The sequence below is a fragment of the Pristiophorus japonicus genome, chromosome 20, assembly GCF_044704955.1.
Source record: "Pristiophorus japonicus isolate sPriJap1 chromosome 20, sPriJap1.hap1, whole genome shotgun sequence".
Classification (NCBI taxonomy): domain Eukaryota; kingdom Metazoa; phylum Chordata; class Chondrichthyes; family Pristiophoridae; genus Pristiophorus; species Pristiophorus japonicus.
In genome coordinates this window covers 94,249,677-94,271,618 of record NC_091996.1, presented here as the reverse complement: position 1 = coordinate 94,271,618, position 21,942 = coordinate 94,249,677, and the positions used below count along the sequence as shown (strand labels likewise).

The 21,942-nt window shown below is 53.7% G+C and overlaps 1 protein-coding gene and 1 long non-coding RNA gene across 2 annotated transcripts in view; one reads left to right on the top strand and one right to left on the bottom strand.

Moving 5' to 3' along the window:
- LOC139232703 (uncharacterized) overlaps nt 1–8,347 on the top strand; it is a 63,063-nt gene extending 54,716 nt beyond the window's left edge. The window contains exon 3 of the long non-coding RNA XR_011588076.1: nt 8,099–8,347. This is a non-coding gene — a long non-coding RNA (uncharacterized lncRNA). The remainder of the gene's footprint in view (nt 1–8,098) is intronic.
- polr2a (RNA polymerase II subunit A) overlaps nt 1–21,942 on the bottom strand; it is a 52,141-nt gene that overhangs the window by 2,311 nt on the left and 27,888 nt on the right. The window contains exons 12-28 of the mRNA XM_070863176.1: nt 21,486–21,654; nt 17,584–17,678; nt 17,266–17,469; nt 16,307–16,529; nt 15,155–15,338; nt 14,562–14,733; nt 13,966–14,071; nt 12,153–12,358; nt 10,533–10,757; nt 9,342–9,588; nt 8,164–8,264; nt 7,698–7,805; nt 4,217–4,399; nt 2,183–2,386; nt 1,765–1,951; nt 945–1,058; nt 662–811 (exon numbers count right to left, since the gene is read on the bottom strand). Coding sequence (XP_070719277.1) covers nt 662–811; nt 945–1,058; nt 1,765–1,951; nt 2,183–2,386; nt 4,217–4,399; nt 7,698–7,805; nt 8,164–8,264; nt 9,342–9,588; nt 10,533–10,757; nt 12,153–12,358; nt 13,966–14,071; nt 14,562–14,733; nt 15,155–15,338; nt 16,307–16,529; nt 17,266–17,469; nt 17,584–17,678; nt 21,486–21,654 — 2,878 coding nt within the window. The remainder of the gene's footprint in view (nt 1–661; nt 812–944; nt 1,059–1,764; nt 1,952–2,182; nt 2,387–4,216; nt 4,400–7,697; nt 7,806–8,163; nt 8,265–9,341; nt 9,589–10,532; nt 10,758–12,152; nt 12,359–13,965; nt 14,072–14,561; nt 14,734–15,154; nt 15,339–16,306; nt 16,530–17,265; nt 17,470–17,583; nt 17,679–21,485; nt 21,655–21,942) is intronic.

Here is a 21,942-nt window from a genome sequence, read left to right as displayed (position 1 = left end):
TGTTGGTTGAGGGATAAATATTGGGCCCAAGACACCAGGGAGAACTCCCCTGCTCTTCGAAATAGTGCAGTGGGATCTTTTACATCCACCTGAGGGGGCAGGCAGGGCCTCGGTTTAACGTCTCATCCGAAAGACGGCACCCTCCCGACAGTGCGATGCTCCCTCAGTACTGCCCCTCCGACACTCCCTCAGCACTGCCACAGGCTCTGGAACTCCCTGCCTAAACCTCTCTATCTCCTTCAAGACACTCCTTAAAACCGACCTCTTTGTCCACGCTTTTGGTCACCTGCCCCAATTTCTACTTACAGCTCGGTGTCAAATTTTGTGTCTCATAATACTCCTGTGAAGCGTCTTGGGACGTTTCACTACATTATAGGCGCTATATAAATAGAATCCAGGGGGCCATCACCAATAAATCCAATAGTGAGACATTCTTTTAACCCAGAGAGCGGTGAGAATGTGGAACTCACTGCCACAGGGAGTGGTTGAAGCGGATAGCAGAGATGCTTTCAAAGGGACACTAGACAAGTACGAGAGAGAAAAGGGGCGAGAAAGATATGGTGAAAGGCTGCGACAAGGCTCGAGAGGACCAGCACGGGAAGTTGGGCCGAATGGCTGTACATTCGATGGTACCCCCCCCCGCCCCGGAGTCGGTACTGACCTGGAGACGGAATGTAGGGGCTGGATGGGCCTGGTGAGCCGGGAGAGCCCGGGGTCGGAGACCAGGCCGGAGAGTAGCCGGGACTGAAGCCGCTGGCATCGGACGCAGCGCTGGGAGAGAATCCGGCCGCTCCAGGGGTCATCCCACTACCTGCAACACGAGAGAGAGACATCAAACTCTGCAAATCACTAAAACCACGTTAAAAGCAATGCTCCCCGGGCGCCTGCAGCTCTGTCTAGTCTCCGAACTTGGCGCGGTTACGGGAAAGGCCCTCGGCACTCACCCACGCTGGGCGACCAGGCTCCGTAGGCAGGCGTCGCTCCCTGGTTCCACGGCGTCATCGCGGGAGACATTCCACCCATCGGGCTGGGGGCCGAGCCGAAGAACATTCCCGTCGCTGCAAGTAAAATTAGAAAACATTATTTAGGCAACTTTATTCCGCTGCTCGCTGACCGACATTGGCTCCCGGTCCGGCAACGCCTCCATTTTAAAATTCTCATCGTGTTCAAATCCCTCCACGGCCCCTCGCCCCTCGCCCCATCTCTGTAACCTTCTCCAGTCCCAACCCCCCCCCCCGGGAGATATCTGCGCTCCTCCAATTCTGGCCTCTTGAACATCCCCCGATTTTAATCGCTCCACCATTGGTGGCCGTGCCTTAAGCTGCCTGGGCCCCAAGCTCTGGAACTCCCTCCCTAAACCTCTCTCCCCTCCTCTAAGGTGCTCTGAATTCAGCTGTCCCACTGGGACATTCCCAAATCACCCATCCATTAGTCACAAATTGGGCATCTGTGGATCCACACTGCTGTGGATTAGACCAAACTCGTTTACAAGAGGAACCCCTACAGCCAGGCTTTAATTCCCAATGATCATTCAGCCCAGCGACACTCATCTCTCCAATATCACGGCTCTCCCAGTACAATGCAGTGTGGCCAAGGTGATACTCTGGGTTTATCCGACCGTTAGGTAGCTCTCCCAGGAGATTCTCTCCCACCTGCCCCTCCATTCCTTGCCTGCCTTCTTCCCAACACTTAACCCAACACGACCCAGGACATCACTTATTGTGGGTGAACATTCTGATGCTATTGGAAGCAGCGAACACTCACGTCCTCCCACTCCGAGACCGCCGATGTTGGTGGGGATCTCCATGCCGTACTTGCACTTCTCGGCATCGAGCAGCAGGTCGAAAGCCCCGGTCCCCGCCGGAGCCAGCTGCCCCAGCATGATGTTCTCCGACACTCCCTTCATCGGGTCCATTTCCCCGTGGGCCGAAGCCTCCATCAACACATCCACCTGCAACGTAGCGAGAGGCAGACGGTCGTTATCCAGCTACAGGGCATAGCGGAGAGGGCCAACGGCAGTGTGTGACTGAGCTATAGGGATAGTACAGGTGTAACGCCCAGGGTGGGACTGAACTATGGGGATAGCAGAGAGGTGTAACATCCAGTGTCAGAGGAATGAGAGAGAGAGCGCAGTGAGAGCGAGCTCGAGAGAGCGACGCTTTACCCCCGGCACTGTCCTTACCGTTTCTTCAAAGGAGCACTTCATGAGTGGGCCTGTGTCCTGCCTGTTCACCCCGTGCCGGGTGATGGCCATCAGGTGACCACGGCAGGTCATGGTGTCACACAGCAGCGACAAGTGACGGTAGTTGACGTAGGAACCGTCGAAGGAGATGACGTGATACAGCTCCCGCTCCAGGGCCTTTCGCACCGCTTCAATACCCAGCACCTGGAACAGAGGCGGGAAGACCGGGGGATGAGCAGAGTTCGGCAAACACCACGCACACAATCTTCAGTCTCCAACTCCTCACCCCACAGGAGGACAAGAACCTGCTGCCTGCCAATACCGCAGCAATCGGAAACCCACAGGCATTGAAAACTAACTTGTATTGATATAGCGCCTTTAACAGTGAAATGTCCAAAGGCGCTTCACAGGAGCGATTATCAAACAAAAATTGGCACCGAGCCACATAAGAAATTACCGCAGGTGACCAAAAGCTGGGTCAAAGAGGTCGGTTTTAAGGAGCACCTTGAAGGAGGAGAGAGGCGGAGAGGTTTAGGGAGGGAGTTCCAGAGCTTGGGGCCCAGGCAGCTGAAGGCACAGCCACCGATGGTGGAGCGATTATAATCAGGGATGCTCAGGAGGGCAGAATTAGAGGAGTGCAGACATCTCGGGGGGTTGTGGGACTGGAGGAGATTAGAGATAGGGAGGTGGCGAGGGCCATGGAGGGATTTGAAAACAATGTTGAGAATTTTAAAATGGAGGCGCTGCTTAACCAGGAGCCAATGTAGGTCAGCGAGCACAGGGGGTGATGGGTGAGCGGGACTCGGTGCAAGTTAGGACACGGGGCAGCGAGCACAGGGGGTGATGGGTGAGCGGGACTCGGTGCGAGTTAGGACACGGGGCAGCGAGCACAGGGGGTGATGGGTGAGCGGGACTGGGTGCGAGTTAGGACACGGGGCAGCGAGCACAGGGGGTGATGGGTGAGCGGGACTCTGTGCGAGTTAGGACACGGGGCAGTGAGCACAGGGGGTGATGGGTGAGCGGGACTCTGTGCGAGTTAGGACACGGGGCAGCGAGCACAGGGGGTGATGGGTGAGGGGGACTGGGTGCGAGGTAGAACACGGGGCAGCGAGCACAGGGGGTGATGGGTGAGAGTTAGGACACGGGGCAGCGAGCACAGGAGGTGATGGGTGAGAGTTAGGACACGGGGCAGCGAGCACAGGGGGTGATGGGTGTGAGTTAGGACACGGGGCAGCGAGCACAGGGGGTGATGGGTGAGCGGGACTGGGTGCGAGGTAGAACACGGGGCAGCGAGCACAGGGGGTGATGGGTGAGAGTTAGGACACGGGGCAGCGAGCACAGGAGGTGATGGGTGAGAGTTAGGACACGGGGCAGCGAGCACAGGGGGTGATGGGTGAGAGTTAGGACACGGGGCAGCGAGCACAGGGGGTGATGGGTGAGAGTTAGGACACGGGGCAGCGAGCACAGGGGGTGATGGGTGTGAGTTAGGACACGGGGCAGCGAGCACAGGGGGCGATGGGTGAGCGGGACTCGGTGCGAGTTAGGACACGGGGCAGCGAGCACAGGGGGTGATGGGTGAGTGGGACTGGGTGCGAGTTAGGACACGGGGCAGCGAGCACAGGGGGTGATGGGTGAGCGGGACTCGGTGCGAGTTAGGACACGGGACAGCCGAGTTTTGGACACACCTGGCGGATCGGGGGTTTTACAATGTACGCAGGAATTGCTGGACACACAGCGGGTCCACCGAAAGGTATCGCTCTGGGTGATTGGGGCCTCTCCACCCAAAAGGCCAAGCTGCACGTTCTCTTCTTGGGTGCTGTGCACCGACAGTACTTTATGATCTTTAGTTCACCCGGCGGACCCGCGCTCACATCCACACCCAACTGGAAAGGAAGCGTTTTCGAAGGGCTATGGATGAAATTGGATAGCTCTTACAAAACTGGTTAGCGACACCCCGGGATTAAAGCAGGCCCCTGGGGTGGTGACCCCCCCCCACCGGGTTAAAGCAGCCCGGCATGTCCCCCAGGCGGTTACCGTGAAGATTTCCACGATGTCGTTGGAGGTGGTGCGGACTGGGTCCACGTCCTTCTCGCTCAGCACCCGCATCAGGCTGACCCCGTCCGTCTCCAGGATCCACTCCTGCAGGGCCTTGAACTCCCCGTCCTCCGTGATAATGATCTTCTTCTTGTTGTCGGTCTGAGGGAGGTGCATGTAGACCTGGAGTGGGCAAGGGGAGGGCGTTAAACCAGCAACAATCTACACTGAACACAGCGACAGGCACACACCCTGCCCATACTCCGGGAACTGCATACCAGAACGCGAGGGTATAGCCATCAGCAAAGGATGGACAGACTGAGGCTCTTGAAAAGAGGCGGCCAAGAGGATGGCTAATAGAGGTCTTTAAAATGATGAAAGGTTTTGATAGAGTGGATACAGAGAGAATATTTCCACTTGTGGGGAAGAGCATAACTAGAGGCCTTCAATATAAGATAGTCGCTAATGAACCCAATGGAGAATTCAGGAGAAACTTCTTTACCCAGAGTGGCGAGAATGTGGAACTCACTGCCACAGGGAGTTTCTCCTGAATTCCCCATTGGGTTTATCAGTGACTGTCTTATATTGATGGCCCATTAGTTCTGGTCTCCCTCACAACTGGAAACATCTTCACTGTCTACCCTATCTAACCGCTTCATAGTCTTACAGACCCTGATCAGGGTACTCCTCGGTCTTCCCTTTCCTGGAGAGACAAGACCCAGCCCGATAGTTAGAACCTTCTCCAGTGCATTGATTCCCTTTCTGTAATATGGAGACCCGAACTGCGCACAGTGTGGTCTAACCGAGGTCCAATACAAGTTTAACATAATTCATCCGCTTTTCAATTCTATTCCTCTGGAAACAAAGCTGTGCGTCATCAGAGCTCCAGCACCCGCAGTATTCAGCAAAGAATGACTAAGAAAGCAATAAAGAAAGGAAAGATAGATTACGAAGGTAAACTTGCGCAAAACATAAAAACGGATAGTAAAAGCTTTTACAGATATATAAAGCGGAAAAGAGTGACTAAAGTAAATGTTGGTCCCTTAGAAGATGAGAAGGGGGATTTAATAATGGGAAATGTGGAAATGGCTGAGACCTTAAATAATTATTTTGCTTCGGTCTTCACAGTGGAAGACACAAAAACCATGCCAAAAATTGCTGGTCACAGGAATGTGGGAAGGGAGGACCTGGAGACAATCACTATCACTCGGGGGGTAGTGCTGGACAGGCTAATGGGACTCAAGGTAGACAAGTCCCTGGTCCTGATGAAATGCATCCCAGGGTATTAAAAGAGATGGCGGAAGTTATAGCACATCCATTCATTACAATCTACCAAAATTCTCTGGACTCTGGGGAGGTACCAGCAGATTGGAAAACAGCTAATGTAATGCCTCTGTTTAAAAAAGGGGGCAGACAAAAGGCAGGTAACTATAGGCCGGTTAGTTTAACATCTGTAGTGGGGAAAATGCTTGAAACTATTAAGAAATAGTGGGACATCTAGATAGGAATAGTGCAATCAAGCAGACTGCAGCATGGATTCATGAAGGGGAAATCATGTTTAACTAATTTACTGGAATTCTTTGAGGATATAATGAGCATGGTGGATAGAGGTGTACCGATGGATGTGGTGTATTTAGATTTTCAAAAGGCATTCGATAAGGTGCCACACAAAAGGTTACTGCAAAAGATAAAGGTACACGGAGTCAGAGGAAATGTATTAGCATGGATAGAGAATTGGCTGGCGAACAGAAAGCTGAGAGTTGGAATAAATGGGTCCTTTTCGGGTTGGAAATTGGTGGTTAGTGGTGTGCCACAGGGATCGGTGCTGGGACCACAACTGTTTACAATATACATAGATGACCTGGAAGAGGGGACAGAGTGTAGTGTAACAAAATTTGCAGATGACACAAAGATTAGTGGGAAAGCGGGTTGTGTAGAGGACACAAAGGCTGCAAAGAGATTTAGATAGGTTAAGCGAATGGGCTAAGGTTTGGCAGATGGAATATAATGTCGGAAAGTGTGAGGTCATCCACCTTGGGGAAAAAAAAAAAACAGTAAAAGGGAATATTACTTGAATGGGGAGAAATTACAACATTCTGCAGTGCAGAGGGACCTGGGGTCCTTGTGCATCAATCCCAAAAAGTTAGTTTGCAGGTGCAGCAGGTAATCAGGAAGGCGAATGGAATGTTGGCCTTTATTGCGAGAGGGATGGAGTACAAAAGCAGGGAGGTCCTTCTGCAACTGTATAAGGTATTGGTGAGGCCGCACCTGGAGTACTGCGTGCAGTTTTGGTCGCCTTACTTAAGGAAGGATATACTAGCTTTGGAGGGGTACAGAGACGATTCACGAGGCTGATTCCGGAGATGAGGGGGTTACCTTATGATGATAGATTGAGTAGACTGGGGTCTTTACTCGTTGGAGTTCAGAAGGATGAGGGTGATGTTATAGAAACATTTAAAATAATGAAAGGGATAGACAAGATAGAGGCAGAGAGGTTGTTTCCACTGGTCGGGGAGACTAGAACTAGGGGGCACAGCCTCAAAATACGGGGGAGCCAATTTAAAACCGAGTTGAGAAGGAATTTCTTCTCCCAGAGGGTTGTGAATCTGTGGAATTCTCTGCCCAAGGAAGCAGTTGAGGCTAGCTCATTGAATGTATTCAAATCACAGATAGATAGATTTTTAACCAATAAGGGAATTAAGGGTTACGGGGAGAGGGCGGGTAAGTGGAGCTGAGTCCACGGCCAGATCAGCCATGATCTTTTTGAATGGCGGAGCAGGCTCGGGGGGCTAGATGGCCTACTCCTGTTCCTAATTCTTATGTTCTTATGTCACTTTTGTTAGAGTTTTCATGGCCTCATTAACTTGCGGCGTTTCTTTTGGGTAATTTGTGCATCTGCACCCCGAGATCCTTTTGCTCCTCGACCCTATTTAGATCACCACCCAAGGCGCACGTGGATTTATTCTTCCACCAAACTGCAGCCCCTCGCACTGATCTGCTCGTTAACATTAATCCACTTGCCAATACAGACTCACAGATCAACACGATTGTCGAGGACTTAACAATAGGAGCAGGAGTCGGCCATTTGGCCCCTCGAGCCTGCTCCGCCATTCAATAAGATCATGGCTGATCTGATCATGGACTCAGCTCCACTTCCCTGCCCGTTCCCCATAACCCCTTGACTTCCTTAACGTTCAAAAATCTGTCTATTTCCACCTTAAATACATTAAATGACCCAGCCTCTGGGGCAGAGAATTCCACAGATTTACAACCCTCTGAAGAAATTCCTCCTCATCGCCATCTTAAATGGGCGGCCCCTTATTCTGAGACTATGCCCCCTAGTTCTAGATTCCCCCACGAGGGGAAACATCCTCTCTGCATCCACCCTGTCCAGTCCTCTCAGAATCTTATACATTTCAATAAGATCAGCGACAATGACAGCAACAGCCCAGTGTGGCAATGTCACCATCCCGGAGCTCACCTTACTGATCTGCTCAATCCCTTGCAACGTCATGTCCGTGAGCATGTTCGACTCGATGCACCGCAGGAACACATCATCGTCCATCTTGTCCACCACCTCCTCCTCCTGCTGTAACCGAGTGGGGAAAGTTAGAGTGAGCATGCGACAGACTCTCACCCATAAAAAATTACACTGTCCCATCAAACACTCCCAGGGCAGGTACAGCACGGGTTAGATACAGAGTAAAGCTCCCTCTACACTGTCCCATCAAACACTCCCAGGGCAGGTACAGGGGGTTAGATACAGAGTAAAGCTCCCTCTACACTGTCCCATCAAACACTCCCAGGGCAGGTACAGGGGGTTAGATACAGAGTAAAGCTCCCTCTACACTGTCCTCTGACACGCTGCCTTGCTTCCTGCAGAGCCACCTCAGACCACTGGTGCCCTATTCTCTGTCAGACACCTGGACACCAACTTCCGCTCTTACCTCATGAAATTTATTCTCGTCGCTGTTCATGATGCGGATTCTCAGGACCAGCTTCTCGGCGTTATCATCGTTGAATATGCAGTTCAAATCGTCGCCAAAACCTGCCGGGTACAAACAGCACTGGAGGTTACAGGGCGCAGTCACAGGCATCTGGAGACTGAGTCACATCCACACTGAATAAATATCAATACCACCATCTCATGGTCTCTGTTAACCCCTTGGTAATTGTACCCACGTGGAAGCAGCTTGTATTTATATAGTGCCTCGAACGTAGTAAAATATCTCTTGCAGCGATTATCTGAAAAAATTTGCCACCGAGCCACATAAGGTGATACTAGGACAACGACCAAAAGCTTGGTCAAAGAGGGAGGTTTTAAGGAGTGTCTTGAAGGAGGGGAGAGAGGTGGAGAGGTTTAGGGAGAGAATTCCAGAGCTTGGGGCCCAGGCAACAGAAGGCACGGCCACCGATGGTGGAGCGATTATAATCAGGGATGCTCAGGAGGGCAGAATGAGAGGAGCGCAGACATCTCGGGGGGGTTGTGGGACTGGAGGAGATTAGAGATAGTGAGGGGCGAGGGCCATGGAGGGGTTTGTAAACAAGGATGGGAATTTTGAAATTGAGGTGTTGCTTAACCAATGTAGGCCAGCGAGCACAGGGGGCGATGGGCGAGAGGGACTCGGTGCGAGTTAGGACACGGGGCAGCGAGCACAGGGGGCGATGGGTGAGAGGGACTCGGTGCGAGTTAGGACACGGGGCAGCGAGCACAGGGGGTGATGGGTGAGAGGGACTCGGTGCGAGTTAGGACACGGGGCAGCGAGCACAGGGGGTGATGGGTGAGCGGGACTCGGTGCGAGTTAGGACACGGGGGCAGCGAGCACAGGGGGCGATGGGTGAGCGGGACTCGGTGCGAGTTAGGACACGGGGGCAGCGAGCACAGGGGGTGATGGGTGAGCGGGACTCGGTGCGAGTTGGACACAGGGCAGCCAAGTTTTGGATCAGCTCTTGTTTACGTGGGGTAGAATGTAGACGACCTGCCAGGAGTGGGTTGGAATGGTCAAGTCTGGAGGTAACAGAGGCATGGATGAAAGTTTCTGCAGCCTACGACCTGTGAAAGGCAGTGGGGACGTGAGCGCGCGCGCCACGCAGACTGAAAAGGCGAGCGGCCGGGGAGTCTCACCAGCGTTTATTTTCTCGGCAATCTGCTCCATGGTCAGCTTGCGGTCAGTCATGTGCTTACGGTCCAGCTCGATGCGCAGCAGCCACGGGGAGATGCGCGTCACGTCGAAGTCCGGCATCTCGTAGTAGACATTGACCCACTCCTGGTCCTCCGACACCACCGTGTTCTGGGGGTCTGGGTCGTAGTAGATGGCAGTGTTGGCCGTCACCTTCCGCAGGGTGGTGTGCTCCAGGCGACAGAGGATGTCCTGTGGGGAACAGGAAAGGGCGTCACTGGATGGTGGCGATCCAAACACAGCCTAGCGGGAAACCGATCCCTACCCCCTGGCCAACTCTGCGCGCCTGCCCCGCCGGGGTCTGCTCCATCGGGCACAGTCCCTCCCCCAGCGAGGAGAAGCTCTCCCAGGGAGCCTTCATTGGAGAATTGAGCCTGGGTCTGATTATCATTGTGCCCCTGGTCAGGGAACCCGCCCTCAATCGCTGACTCTACCCATTCCTTCAGGTTTATACTCAACTCTTCCCACTTTCCTATCTTGCTTTTACATAACGAGGAGCAGGAGTCGGCCATTCGGCCCCTTGAGCCTGCTCTGTGATTCTCTAACATGGCTGATCTTTGACCTCAACACTTTCCCACCCTCGATTCCCTTAATATCCAAAAATCTCAGCCTTGAATATTCAACGACTGAGCCTCCACAGCTCTCTGGGGCAGAGAATTCCAGCGATTCACCACCCTCTGAGTGAAGAAGTTTCTCCTCATCTCCGTCCTCAATGGCCGACCCCTTAACCTGAGACTGTGACCCCTGGTTCTAGACTCCCCATCCCGGGGGAAACACCCTCCCTGCATCTACATGAGCCTCCTCTCACCCCTACTTTCTCTCACCATAGGAGCAAATCCCTCTATCCCTTTCTCCCCCGTGTGTTTATCTGGCTTCTCCTTAAATGCCTCTATTCAGGGGTGATCTTAGAAGCGTGACAATTACTGCAAAGGTGGTCCCTGGGGCTGTGTGGATATTTAAGGAGGTGTCACGGGAAGTGCCTCAATATCAGGTGGGGAGAGGGGGGGGGGGGGGGTGAAGAACATAGGCTGTATTTTGCAGAGTCTTGAATCCCCCCCCACCCTCCCTCCCCAGCCCCCCGGGGTAAGGGACACGGGCAGCTGGATGTGACACAAAAGGCCTGCCCAGCAACGTACCTTGGCCCGCTCAGCGTCCCTGGCAGACTGGCCCAGCAGGAAGACGGTCAACGAGGGGGTCTTTGGCTTCTTGGAGATGTTGATCAGCTCCTTCAGACGGGGTACGCCCAGGGTGACGTTCTTGGCCGACACGCCGGCATAGTGAAAGGTGTTCAGGGTCATCTGCGTGGCGGGCTCCCCCAGCGACTGAGCAGCCAGAGCACCCACCATCTCCCCGGGGTGGGCCTAGAGGGTGGGGGGGGGGGGGGGGAAGAAAGAGATAGAGAAAAGAAAGAAAAAGTTAACAAAGTTACAAGCACAAACTTTAATCAATTCTACAGCTTCGACATTACTCAAACCGATTCCTAACCGCCCCCCCAAGGATACAGGGGGAGAGACAGACGGACAGGGACACGGTTACAGGGAGAGAAGGATGGACAGGGACACGGTTACAGGGGGAGACGGATGGACAGGGACACGGTTACAGGGAGAGACGGATGGACAGGGACACGGTTACAGGGGGAGATGGATGGACAGGGATACGGTTACAGGGAGAGACGGATGGACAGGGACACGGTTACAGGGGGAGATGGATGGACAGGGATACGGTTACAGGGGGAGACGGACTGATGGACAGGGATACGGTTACAGGGGGAGATGGATGGACAGGGACACGGTTACAGGGGGAGACGGATGGACAGGGACACGGTTACAGGGAGAGACGGATGGACAGGGACACGGTTACAGGGGGAGATGGATGGACAGGGATACGGTTACAGGGGGAGACGGACTGATGGACAGGGATACGGTTACAGGGAGAGATGGATGGACAGGGATACGGTTACAGGGGGAGACGGACTGATGGACAGGGATACGGTTACAGGGGGAGATGGATGGACAGGGACACGGTTACAGGGGGAGATGGATGGACAGGGACACGGTTACAGGGGGAGATGGATGGACAGGTACACGGTTACAGGGGGAGACGGACTGATGGACAGGGACACGGTTACAGGGGGAGATGGATGGACAGGGATACGGTTACAGGGGGAGATGGATGGACAGGGACACGGTTACAGGGGGAGATGGATGGACAGGGATACGGTTACAGGGGGAGATGGATGGACAGGGATACGGTTACAGGGAGAGACGGACTGATGGACAGGGATACGGTTACAGGGGGAGACAGATGGACAGGGATATGGTTACAGGGGGAGACAGATGGACAGGGATACGGTTACAGGGGGAGATGGATGGACAGGGACACGGTTACAGGGGGAGATGGATGGACAGGGATACGGTTACAGAGGGAGATGGATGGACAGGGACACGGTTACAGGGGGAGATGGATGGACAGGTACACGGTTACAGGGGGAGAGACAGACGGACAGGGATACGGTTACAGGGGGAGACGGATGGACAGGGATATGGTTACAGGGGGAGATGAATGGATGGGGATACGGTTACAGGGGGAGACAGATGGATGGACAGGGACACGGTTACAGGGGGAGATGGATGGACGGACAGGGATACGGTTACAGGGGGAGACGGATGGACAGGGACACGGTTACTGGGGGAGACGGATGGATGGGGGGGGGGGGGGGGGGGGGATGAGGTACCATGTACAATCCCCTTGCTTACTATGGACTGGTTGAACTTGGCTTCGATCTCCCCCAGCAGCCACTCGAACGCCTCGCCGCTGAGCCGGAACTCCTCGGTCATACGCCGGCTGCACAGGGTGGAGCGTAGGTGGATGTTGAAGAGCAGCGTGGCATTCTCCTGGGCCTGCCGACTCAGGGGGTCATCGCCGTTCACAATCACCAGCTTCTTGCTCAGTTCCTTCACACCTGCAACGGCAGAGGGGTTCTCAATCAATCTCACCACAGGAGGAAACATAGAAACATAGCCCTTCGAGCCTGCACCACCATTCAATATCATGGCTGATCTTGCAACGTCAGTACCCCATTCCTGCTTTCTCTCCATACCCCTTGACAGGTTCTCAATCAATCTCACACCACGGGAGGCGGCCATTGGGCCCATCGAGCCTGTGCCGGCTCTGTGAGCGAGCGATCCAATCAGTCCCACTCCCCCCTGCTCTTTCCCCACAGCCCGGTGAATGTTTCCCCGTCCAGTATTTATCCGATTCCCGGTTTGAAAGTTACTATTGAATCTGCTCCCACCGCCCTTTCAGGCAGCGCGTTCCCGATCACAACAACTCGCTGCGTAAATACATCCTCCTCATCTCCCCCTCTGGTTCCATCGCCGATTATCGTCAATCTGTGTCCCTCTGGTTACCGACCCTCCTGCCCCCGGGAACAGTTTCTCCTTATTTACTCCATCAAAACCCCTCGTGATTCCGAACACCTCGATTAAATCTCCCCTTAACCTTCTCTGCTCCAAGGAGAACAACCCCAGCTTCTCCATGTAACTGAAGTCCCTCATCCCTGGGACCAGTCTGGTAAAATAATGGAAGAATAAAAGAATGAAAGAAAGATCTGCCCAGCAACAGAGAAAATCCACAGGAGCACCTTCACCACACGGACTGCAGCGGTTCAAGGCGGCGGCTCACCACCACCTTCTCAAGGGGCAATTAGGGATGGGCAATAAATGCCGGCCTTGCCAGCGACACCCACATATCCTAGGAACGAATTTTAAAAGCACTCCAAGCACCGTAATCTCACCAGATTCCTCAATCTCTTGCAGAAAGACATTAAGGCCCCCCCCACCCCCTCACTTCCCACTGTAGTTGGGAATGCTAAACATTTGGAAGGGTAATGATGCGGTATTGATCAACTGTTTCCACTGGTTAGCGAGATAGTAACAAGAGGCACAAATATAGCAGGAAGGCGACTTGAAATCGACATTCTCATCCTTGTTTTCAAATCCTTCCGTGGCTTGCGCCCCCCCCCCCCCCCCTCACCCACCCAGAGATCGCTGTGCCCCTCCAATTCTGGCCTCTTGCACATTTGCACATCCCCCGGATTCCCATCGCTCCACCATCGGTGACTGTGCCTTCAGCTGCCTGGGCCCCAAGCTCTGAAATTCCTTCTCTAAACCTCTTCCTTTCAGACCTACCACTTTAATCAAACTTTCAGTCACCAGTCCCAATAACCTGTATGGCTCGGTGTCAAATTTTGTCCGATAATAGCTCCTGCGAAGCACCCTGGGACGTTTTACTAAGTTAAAGGCACTATATAAAGATTGTTGTTAAGCGCGATTACAGAGTGGTCACAATGTGGAATCCTCGGCTACCCGTTGAACCAATCTCCGTAAACACTTAAACGGGAATTAAGACGGTGTTTAATGTCGAGGGTATAAGGGAGCGAGAGGGAGTGGGATGTGAACCCACAACCTTCTGACTCTCAGTAACAGCAGAACCAATGGGGCTCAGCAGCCCACGCCTGTGCTGCAATATTCCTGCGCCCTTTAACAGAAAGCCTCGACAGTGGCTGACCTTCGATCACACGGATGGGGTGGAGGTCGGTCACAGTCCGGGTGTTGATGTGGAAGATTTTCTGTGCGTTCCAGATCATACGGAGCAGGTTACAGGGCAGCACCACCTGCAGGCAAGAGGAGAGACAGGGGTTAACAAAGAGCCACACTGCCTGAACCGGTGCTGATCATCTGGGGCTTCACCGTGACGTCTCATCCTCTTTTTCTACCCCACCCCACCCTTGCAGAGAGGCAGAGAGCGCGAGGCAGAGAGCGCGAGGCAGAGAGCGCGAGGCAGAGAGCGCGAGGCAGAGAGCGCGAGGCAGAGAGCGCGAGGCAGAGAGCGCGAGGCAGAGAGCGCGAGGCAGAGAGCGCGAGGCAGAGAGCGCGAGGCAGAGAGCGCGAGGCAGAGAGCGCGAGGCAGAGAGCGCGAGGCAGAGAGCGCGAGGCAGACAGAGAGACAGACAGAGAGACAGAGCGAGCGGTGTATTGAGTGATATATACTATATAGACGGGGACAAATTGCCAACTGTTGAGCAGGCTCTGGAACAATGCACTAGAAACAAACGCACTGCATTACCTACACAGCCGGCAGTGTGCCGAGTCTGTCTGTCCTACCTTGCTGTCTCCAGTGGGGAAGACGGCTCTCAGAACCTCTCGGTCATCCTTCATCTTGTCGTACTCCACCTCCAGCTCGTTCTGAATGGCAGCATTGCTTAGGATTTCCTTCACGATGTCCTCCTGCAAGGTCCTGCGCAGGCTGCGCTCGTTGCTGTACTCCAGCTTGAACCTGTGGGAAGCCAGAAGGGCAAAGTTAGTCAGCGTTGGGCCTACTAGGCTCTGACAGACGGGCAATATGCCCCCCCCCACCCCCAAAATCCATTCGCACCCCACCCAACTAATCTCCCCAAATCCACTCACACCCTCTCTCCACCCAATTAATCTCCCAACAGTGCTCCAAGTGTGGTCTAACCAGAGCAGAATTGTGCACAGTGCTAGTTGTTCCATTTTGAACAGTCTGTACCCGAAACATGAATCCGTTCCTCTCTCTTGCCCCCCCCGCCCAGATTCCGACAGACCTGAACATTTCCAACATTAAGTTTTTCTCTTGGAATGTTGAGCGATTGGTGTGACCCAAGGTCCGACAGCAGACGCACTGTTTAGATGCATCTTCTCCAAGGCAAGACTCCGAAAATAAAAACACCACTCACTTCTTCTCGAAGGTCTTGTGAGAGGGCTTCACGGAGGCCAGATTTTGGAACTCCACGCTCTCGCCTGCCAGCCCGTCCTCCCCGTAACGCAGCTGGATCACTTGGTTGATGGAGTTTCGAACCGTTGCATCGTATTTCACCATCACAGACTCCATGGACTTGATCAAACGTCGCTGGATATAACCTGGGAGGGGCGGCAAAAAAGCAAACCCTCCATCACCAGTGCTTGCACCCAACACCAGCATCTATTCCGCCCCCCACCCCACCCGCAAAGTCAAGTTGTACCAACATTAAAAGGTGGTGCATTTCTATAGTGCCGACTACAATCTCACGATGCCCAAAGCGCTTTACAGCCAATGAAGTACTTTTTGTAGTCACTGTTGTACTGTAGGAAATGCAACAGCCAATGTGCACACAGCAAGCTCCAGGGGCGGAGCCGAGGGAGCGCCGCGCCGTCGGAGGGGCCGTCTTCTGGATGAGATGTTGAAACCGAGGCTCTGTCTGCTCTCAGGTGGACGTAAAAGATCCTGTGGCCACTATTCGAAGGAGCACTGGGAAGTTCTCCCCGGTGTCCTCAACCAACACTAAAGAAAAACAGATGATCTGCCATTATCACATTGCTGTTTGTGGGAGCTTGCTGTGCGTACATTCGCTGCCACATTACAACAGTGTCTGCACTTCACAAAGTACTTCATTGGCTGTGAAGCACTTTGCGATGCCTTGCGGTGGAGAAATGCAAGCTCTTTCATTCGGGGATCACCTTGCAGTAGCTGGTGACTGAGTATTGGTAGAGTCCACCTCACCCGTTGGGTGAGTATTGCCTGTAGTCAGGGGAATGTTCCCACCCCACTCCGGAGAGCTCTGCTGGGGTACAGATTCTCCTGCACCTCACCCAAGGGACAAACACTCACCGGCGAGCCCAGACAGGAGGGGGAAACATTGACAAGCTCTTCGGCAACAAGGGGCAGCACAGCCACCTCCGATCCCGTGCTTGCCCCACCCCACAGAAGCATGCACGTGTGCGTTTAGTAGCAGGTGGTGGCCGGACAGTGGTTGGGAGCAGGAACTCTGGCTTTACGCGCCCGAAAGTTAGCGGTATCCCCAGCGCACCCCGGCAGAGGGAGGCAAGGGAGAAACGATCGAATGAATTACCAGTCTCGGCAGTCTTTACGGCGGTATCAATCAGACCCTCTCGGCCTCCCATGGCGTGGAAGAAGAACTCGGTGGGGGTCAGTCCGGCAAGGTACGAGTTCTCAACGAATCCCCTGCTCTCGGGACCGTAGTCATCCTTGATGAAGTGCGGCAGTGTGCGGTGCTTGAAGCCGAAGGGAATCCGCTTTCCCTCCACGTTCTGCTGCCCCACCACGGCAATAACCTGGGCGGAGAAAGTGGACTCGTTACTGTGTATCTAACCCCCTGTACCTGCCCTGGGAGTGTGTGATGGGACAGTGTCGAGGGAGCTTTACTCTGTATCTAACCCCCTGTACCTGCCCTGGGAGTGTGTGATGGGACAGTGTCGAGGGAGCTTTACTCTGTATCTAACCCCCTGTACCTGCCCTGGGAGTGTTTGATGGGACAGTGTAGAGGGAGCTTTACTCTGTATCTAACCCCCTGTACCTGCCCTGTGAGTGTTTGATGGGACAGTGTAGAGGGAGCTTTACTCTGTATCTAACCCCCTGTACCTGCCCTGGGAGTGTGTGATGGGACAGTGTCGAGGGAGCTTTACTCTGTATCTAACCCCCTGTACCTGCCCTGGGAGTGTTTGATGGGACAGTGTAGAGGGAGCTTTACTCTGTATCTAATCCCGTGCTGTACCTGCCCTGGGAGTGTTTGATGGGACAGTGTCGAGGGAGCTTTACTCTGTATCTAACCCCGTGCTGTACCTGCCCTGGGAGTGTTTGATGGGACAGTGTAGAGGGAGCTTTACTCTGTATCTAACCCCGTGCTGTACCTGCCCTGGGTGTGTTTGATGGGACAGTGTAGAGGGAGCTTTACTCTGTATCTAACCCCGTGCTGTACCTGCCCTGGGAGTGTTTGAAGGGATATAGGACACCACGCCCCTTCCCAGAGTAAGGAGTGAAGGGGAGTGAGAAGACGGACACCTGGCTCACCTGTGAAATGTTAATCTTCGAGCCTTTGGAGCCGGCGACCACCATGGACTTGAAGTTGTTGTATTCTGACAGCGATTTTTGGGCGGACGAGCCGGTCTTGTCACGGGCATCGTTGAGGATTCGGTTGACCTGATTCTCAAAGGTCTGACGCAGGGTGTTACCGGGCGTGGGCTCCAGTTCGTTATTGTGAGCTTTCTCGATGACCTGCAAAGGTCGAGAGGTGGTTAACTAACGCGGCCCAGGCGACACCGGGGGGAGAGCGGGCCGGCAGCGAAGGACCGCTTCCGCTTGATACAAGCACTCTGCTGGCGAACTCACCTCTATCACATCCTGTTTCGCCTTTTTGATGGTATTCTGAATGTCTTGGTAGGTTTTGGCGTCAGCGATGGAGTCGCCAATACCAATAGTGTGACCTGTTAAAGCAAAATAAAATTCATGGGTTTAAAAAAAAAACATTTTTTGTAAAACATGTATTTATATAGTACCTTTATGTAGTAAAATATCCCAAGGCGCTTCACAGGAGGGATCATCAATAAATTTGACAGTGAGCCAAAGGAGGAGATATTAGGGACAGGTGACCAGAAGCTTGGTCAAAGAGGTCGGTTTTAAGGAGCGTCTTTAAGGAGGCGGAGAGGTTTAGGGAGGGAGTTCCGGAGCTTGGGGCCCAGGCAGTTGAAGGCACGGCCACCAATGGTGGAGCGATGGAAATCGGGTGATGGGCAAGGGGCCAGAATTGAAGGAATGCAGAGATCGAGGGTTGTGGGGCTGGAGGAGGTTACAGAGATAGGGAGGGGCGAGGGGCCATGGAGGTATTTGAAAACAAGGTTGAGAATTCTGAAATTGTGGCATTGCCGGATTGGGAGCCAATGTCGGTCAGCGAGCACAGGGGGTGATGGGTGAGTGGGAGTGGGTGAGTTAGGACACGGGGTCAGCGAGCACAGGGGGTGATGGGTGAGTGGGACTTGGTGCGAGTTAGGACACGGGGCAGTGAGCACAGGGGGTGATGGGTGAGTGGGACTCGGTGCGAGTTAGGACACGGGGCAGTGAGCACAGGGGGTGATGGGTGAGTGGGACTCGGTGCGAATTAGGACACGGGGCAGTGAGCACAGGGGGTGATGGGTGAGCGGGACTCGGTGCGAGTTAGGACACGGGGCAGTGAGCACAGGGGGTGATGGGTGAGCGGGACTTGGTGAGAGTTAGGACACGGGGCAGCGAGCACAGGGGGTGATGGGTGAGTGGGACTTGGTGAGAGTTAGGACACGGGGTCAGCGAGCACAGGGGGTGATGGGTGAGTGGGACTTGGTGCGAGTTAGGACACGGGGCAGTGAGCACAGGGGGTGATGGGTGAGTGGGACTCGGTGCGAGTTAGGACACGGGGCAGTGAGCACAGGGGGTGATGGGTGAGTGGGACTGGGTGCGAGTTAGGACACGGGGCAGCTGAGTTTTGGATCACCTCTAGTTTACGTCGGGTAGAATGTGGGAGATCGGCCAGGAGAGCTTTGGAATAGGCGAGTCGAGAGGCTATTGTCACTGTGGTGATCGTTCGCGTGTAAAATGTGCTCTCAAATAAGCCACCCCCACTGATTTCGGTCAGCAGCTTGCTTAGAGCTGTCACTAGAGAATCCCACGTCTCCGCTGCGGACCCGCGTATCTGTATGCGTGCGTCAGCAGTCCAGTTGGAGGACAGCATAGCAGCTCATCTCACCGCTGGAATTCAGCTCTTTTGTCCATGTTCGGACCAAGGCTGCAATGAGATCCGGAGCCGAGTGGAGTGCTGTTATATGTTTTTAAATCAGGTAAGAGTATTAAGCGTTACGGAACTAAGGTGGGTCGATGCAGTTAAGATACAGAATCAGCCATGATCAAACTGAATGACGGAACAGGCTCGAGGGGCCGAACGACCGCCCCCTGTTCCTATGTGCCCAGTTTCTCCAGCTTTGCACCAACGTAAGGCCTGTCCCACAACATGGGCGACCCTTGCAGATTCAGTTTTAAAAATAAATTCAAAGGGAGCTTTGGCGAGAATTGAGCAATTTAAATCAAACCGCATGGGAGGCTTTTATGGGCACGGTTCCAATTGCAGTTCACTCCAGATAAGTGGGGAAAAGCTACATCGAATGAAGAGTAGCTGTGTCTATCGAAACTTGGCCACTGGTGCACGAACATGCTTCAGCCAGTGAGTGACAGAGTACAGCAGCAGAAACGGAACTCCTTCACGACAAACGAGCCAAAGGTGGGCAGAGGAAACGTTACAGGGACACCTTCAAAGCCTCCCTGATAAAGTGCAACATCCCCACTGACACCTGGGAGTCCCCGGGCCAAAGACCAGTCCGCCCTAAGTGGAGGAAGTGCATCCGGGAGGGCGCTGAGCACCTCGAGTCTCGTCGCCGAGAGCATGCAGAAAGCAAGCGCAGGCAGCGGAAGGAGCGTGCGGCAAACCTGTCCCACCCTCCCCTTCCCTCAACCACTGCTGTCCCATCTGTGACAGGGACTGTGGCTCTCGTATTGGACTGTTCAGCCATTTTGAGACTGGCAGCAAGTCTCCCTCGATTACATAAGTATTAGGAACAGGAGTAGGTCATCTAGCCCCTTGAGCCTGCTCCGCCAATCAACAAGATCATGGCTGAATTCCGAGGGAGTGCCTATGATGATGAACAGAATGCTGAACACTGCTGCACTGCTCTGGAAATCAGCACACCGCAACACAACGCACTCACCACAGCTACACCCAGTGGCCAGTAAAGGCTGCAGCAGGCTTAGAGCACACATCACACTACAGCACGGGGAAAGATGCAGCTCGAGAGGAGGGGAGAAGGTCTCAAAACAGCGCACTCCCTTCGAGCACTGAATTTACCCCGGTGTCGGCAGACCGGCACGTTACTGGTCTGGTGGAGCACAGGAATTTGCAGCACCGAAGGGGGCCGTTTTGGCCCATCATGTCCATGCCACCCATCAGTGGAATTTGAAGAGTTGCTAGATTTATGATACATGTGTTGCGGAGGGACGCACCAAGAGCTAAGTATTTTCGGGGGCATAATCTAAAAATTAAGAGTCAGACCTTTGAGCGAAATTAGGAAACATTTCTACACAAAAGGCTGGCAGAGGTTTGAAACCGTATTCCGCCAAGAGCAATTGATTTTAAATCTGAGATCGGTAGATTGTTAACCGAAGGTATTAAGGGACACGGGGCAAAGGCAGGTGGATGGAATTAGGTCACAGATCAGCCCTGATCTCATTAAATGGCGGAAGAGGCTTGAGGGGCTGAATGGACCTCCTCCTGTTCCTGTGTAACAGGCTCGAGGGGCTGAATGGGCCTCCTCCTGTTCCTGTGTAACAGGCTCCAGGGGCTGAATGGGCCTCCTCCTGTTCCTATATACCTCTGTCGCCTTGCAAAAAAGATTTTATACAGGAATGGTGATGAATCCTTGCAGCTTGGGTAGGGGAGTTACATACACCCCCCCCCCCACAATACTACCGGTAAACACTGCCAGAAGTTATTTGGAGTAAAAGATTTGCCGATCACAGATGGGATGCTGAGCAGCACAGCGACTTTTACTCCAGCGTTACTCTACCTCCTGTATGATTCTACAAGGCTGCCATCAAAGAACAACCTTGTGAGGGAAGGAGGATGATCCAAGACCAGAGTCTTACAGCCCAGGAGGCCATTGGGCCCATCGAGCCTGTGCCGGCTCTGTGAGCGAGCGATCCCATCAGTCCCACTCCCCCTGCTCTTTCCCCACAGCCCGGTGAATGTTTCCCCTTCCAGTATTTATCCAATTCCCCGTTTGAAAGTTACTATTGAATCTGCTTCCATTCGGCCCCTCGAGCCTGCTCTGCCATTCAATGAGATCACGGCTGATCTTCGACCTCAACTCCACTTTCCTGCACTATCCTTGTATCCAAAAATCTAACGATCTCGGTCTTGAAGACTGAGCCTCCACAGCCCTCTGGGGCAGAGAATTTCAAAGATTCACCACCCTCAGTGAAGAAATTCCTCCTCATCTCAGTCCTAAATGGCCGACCCCTTATCCTGAGACTGTGATCCCTGGTTCTTGACTCCCCAGCCCAGGGGGAAACATCCTCCCTGCCAATCCCCCCCGGAGGAATGCCAATCAGTGCAGTGTAAATCCCAAGAGCCCAGGAGAGGAGAGCTGGAGCCAGCATTTGCCGGCCCTGAGTGCGCTGTGGTACGATTTCTCCGGTGTACAGCGAGCCATTACCTTCAATCAGCAGCCAGTTGTTGATGACCGTCTGGATGTTGCTGTAGAAGAGCCTGGTGATATCGTGGCCCATCTCCAGGAAGGTGATGTGTACCAGGGACCCAGCGGAGGTGCCCAGTGACTTCTTGCACAGGATGCCCATGATCAGCTCTCCATTCTCCACAATCACCTGAGCATACAAAGGGAGGGGGAAATAAACAGTGAACATCCACCGGAAGTGGTCAGTCAAATCCGTCACGAGCCAATGCTACACGTTTACTGAAGTCCCCCCAAACCACACACGTTCACACACAGGTTCAAATTGGCAGCAAGCGATCTCCACCCCCCCCACTCCCCCGAGCTGTGTGCCCCGCAGTAACGGGAAAGAATGGCGCGCAGGCTGCTCTCCGACTGTTACATTACACCGTGCATGCGCAGAAATTTAATGGAACTGCGCATTGGGAGAAACATAGAAAAT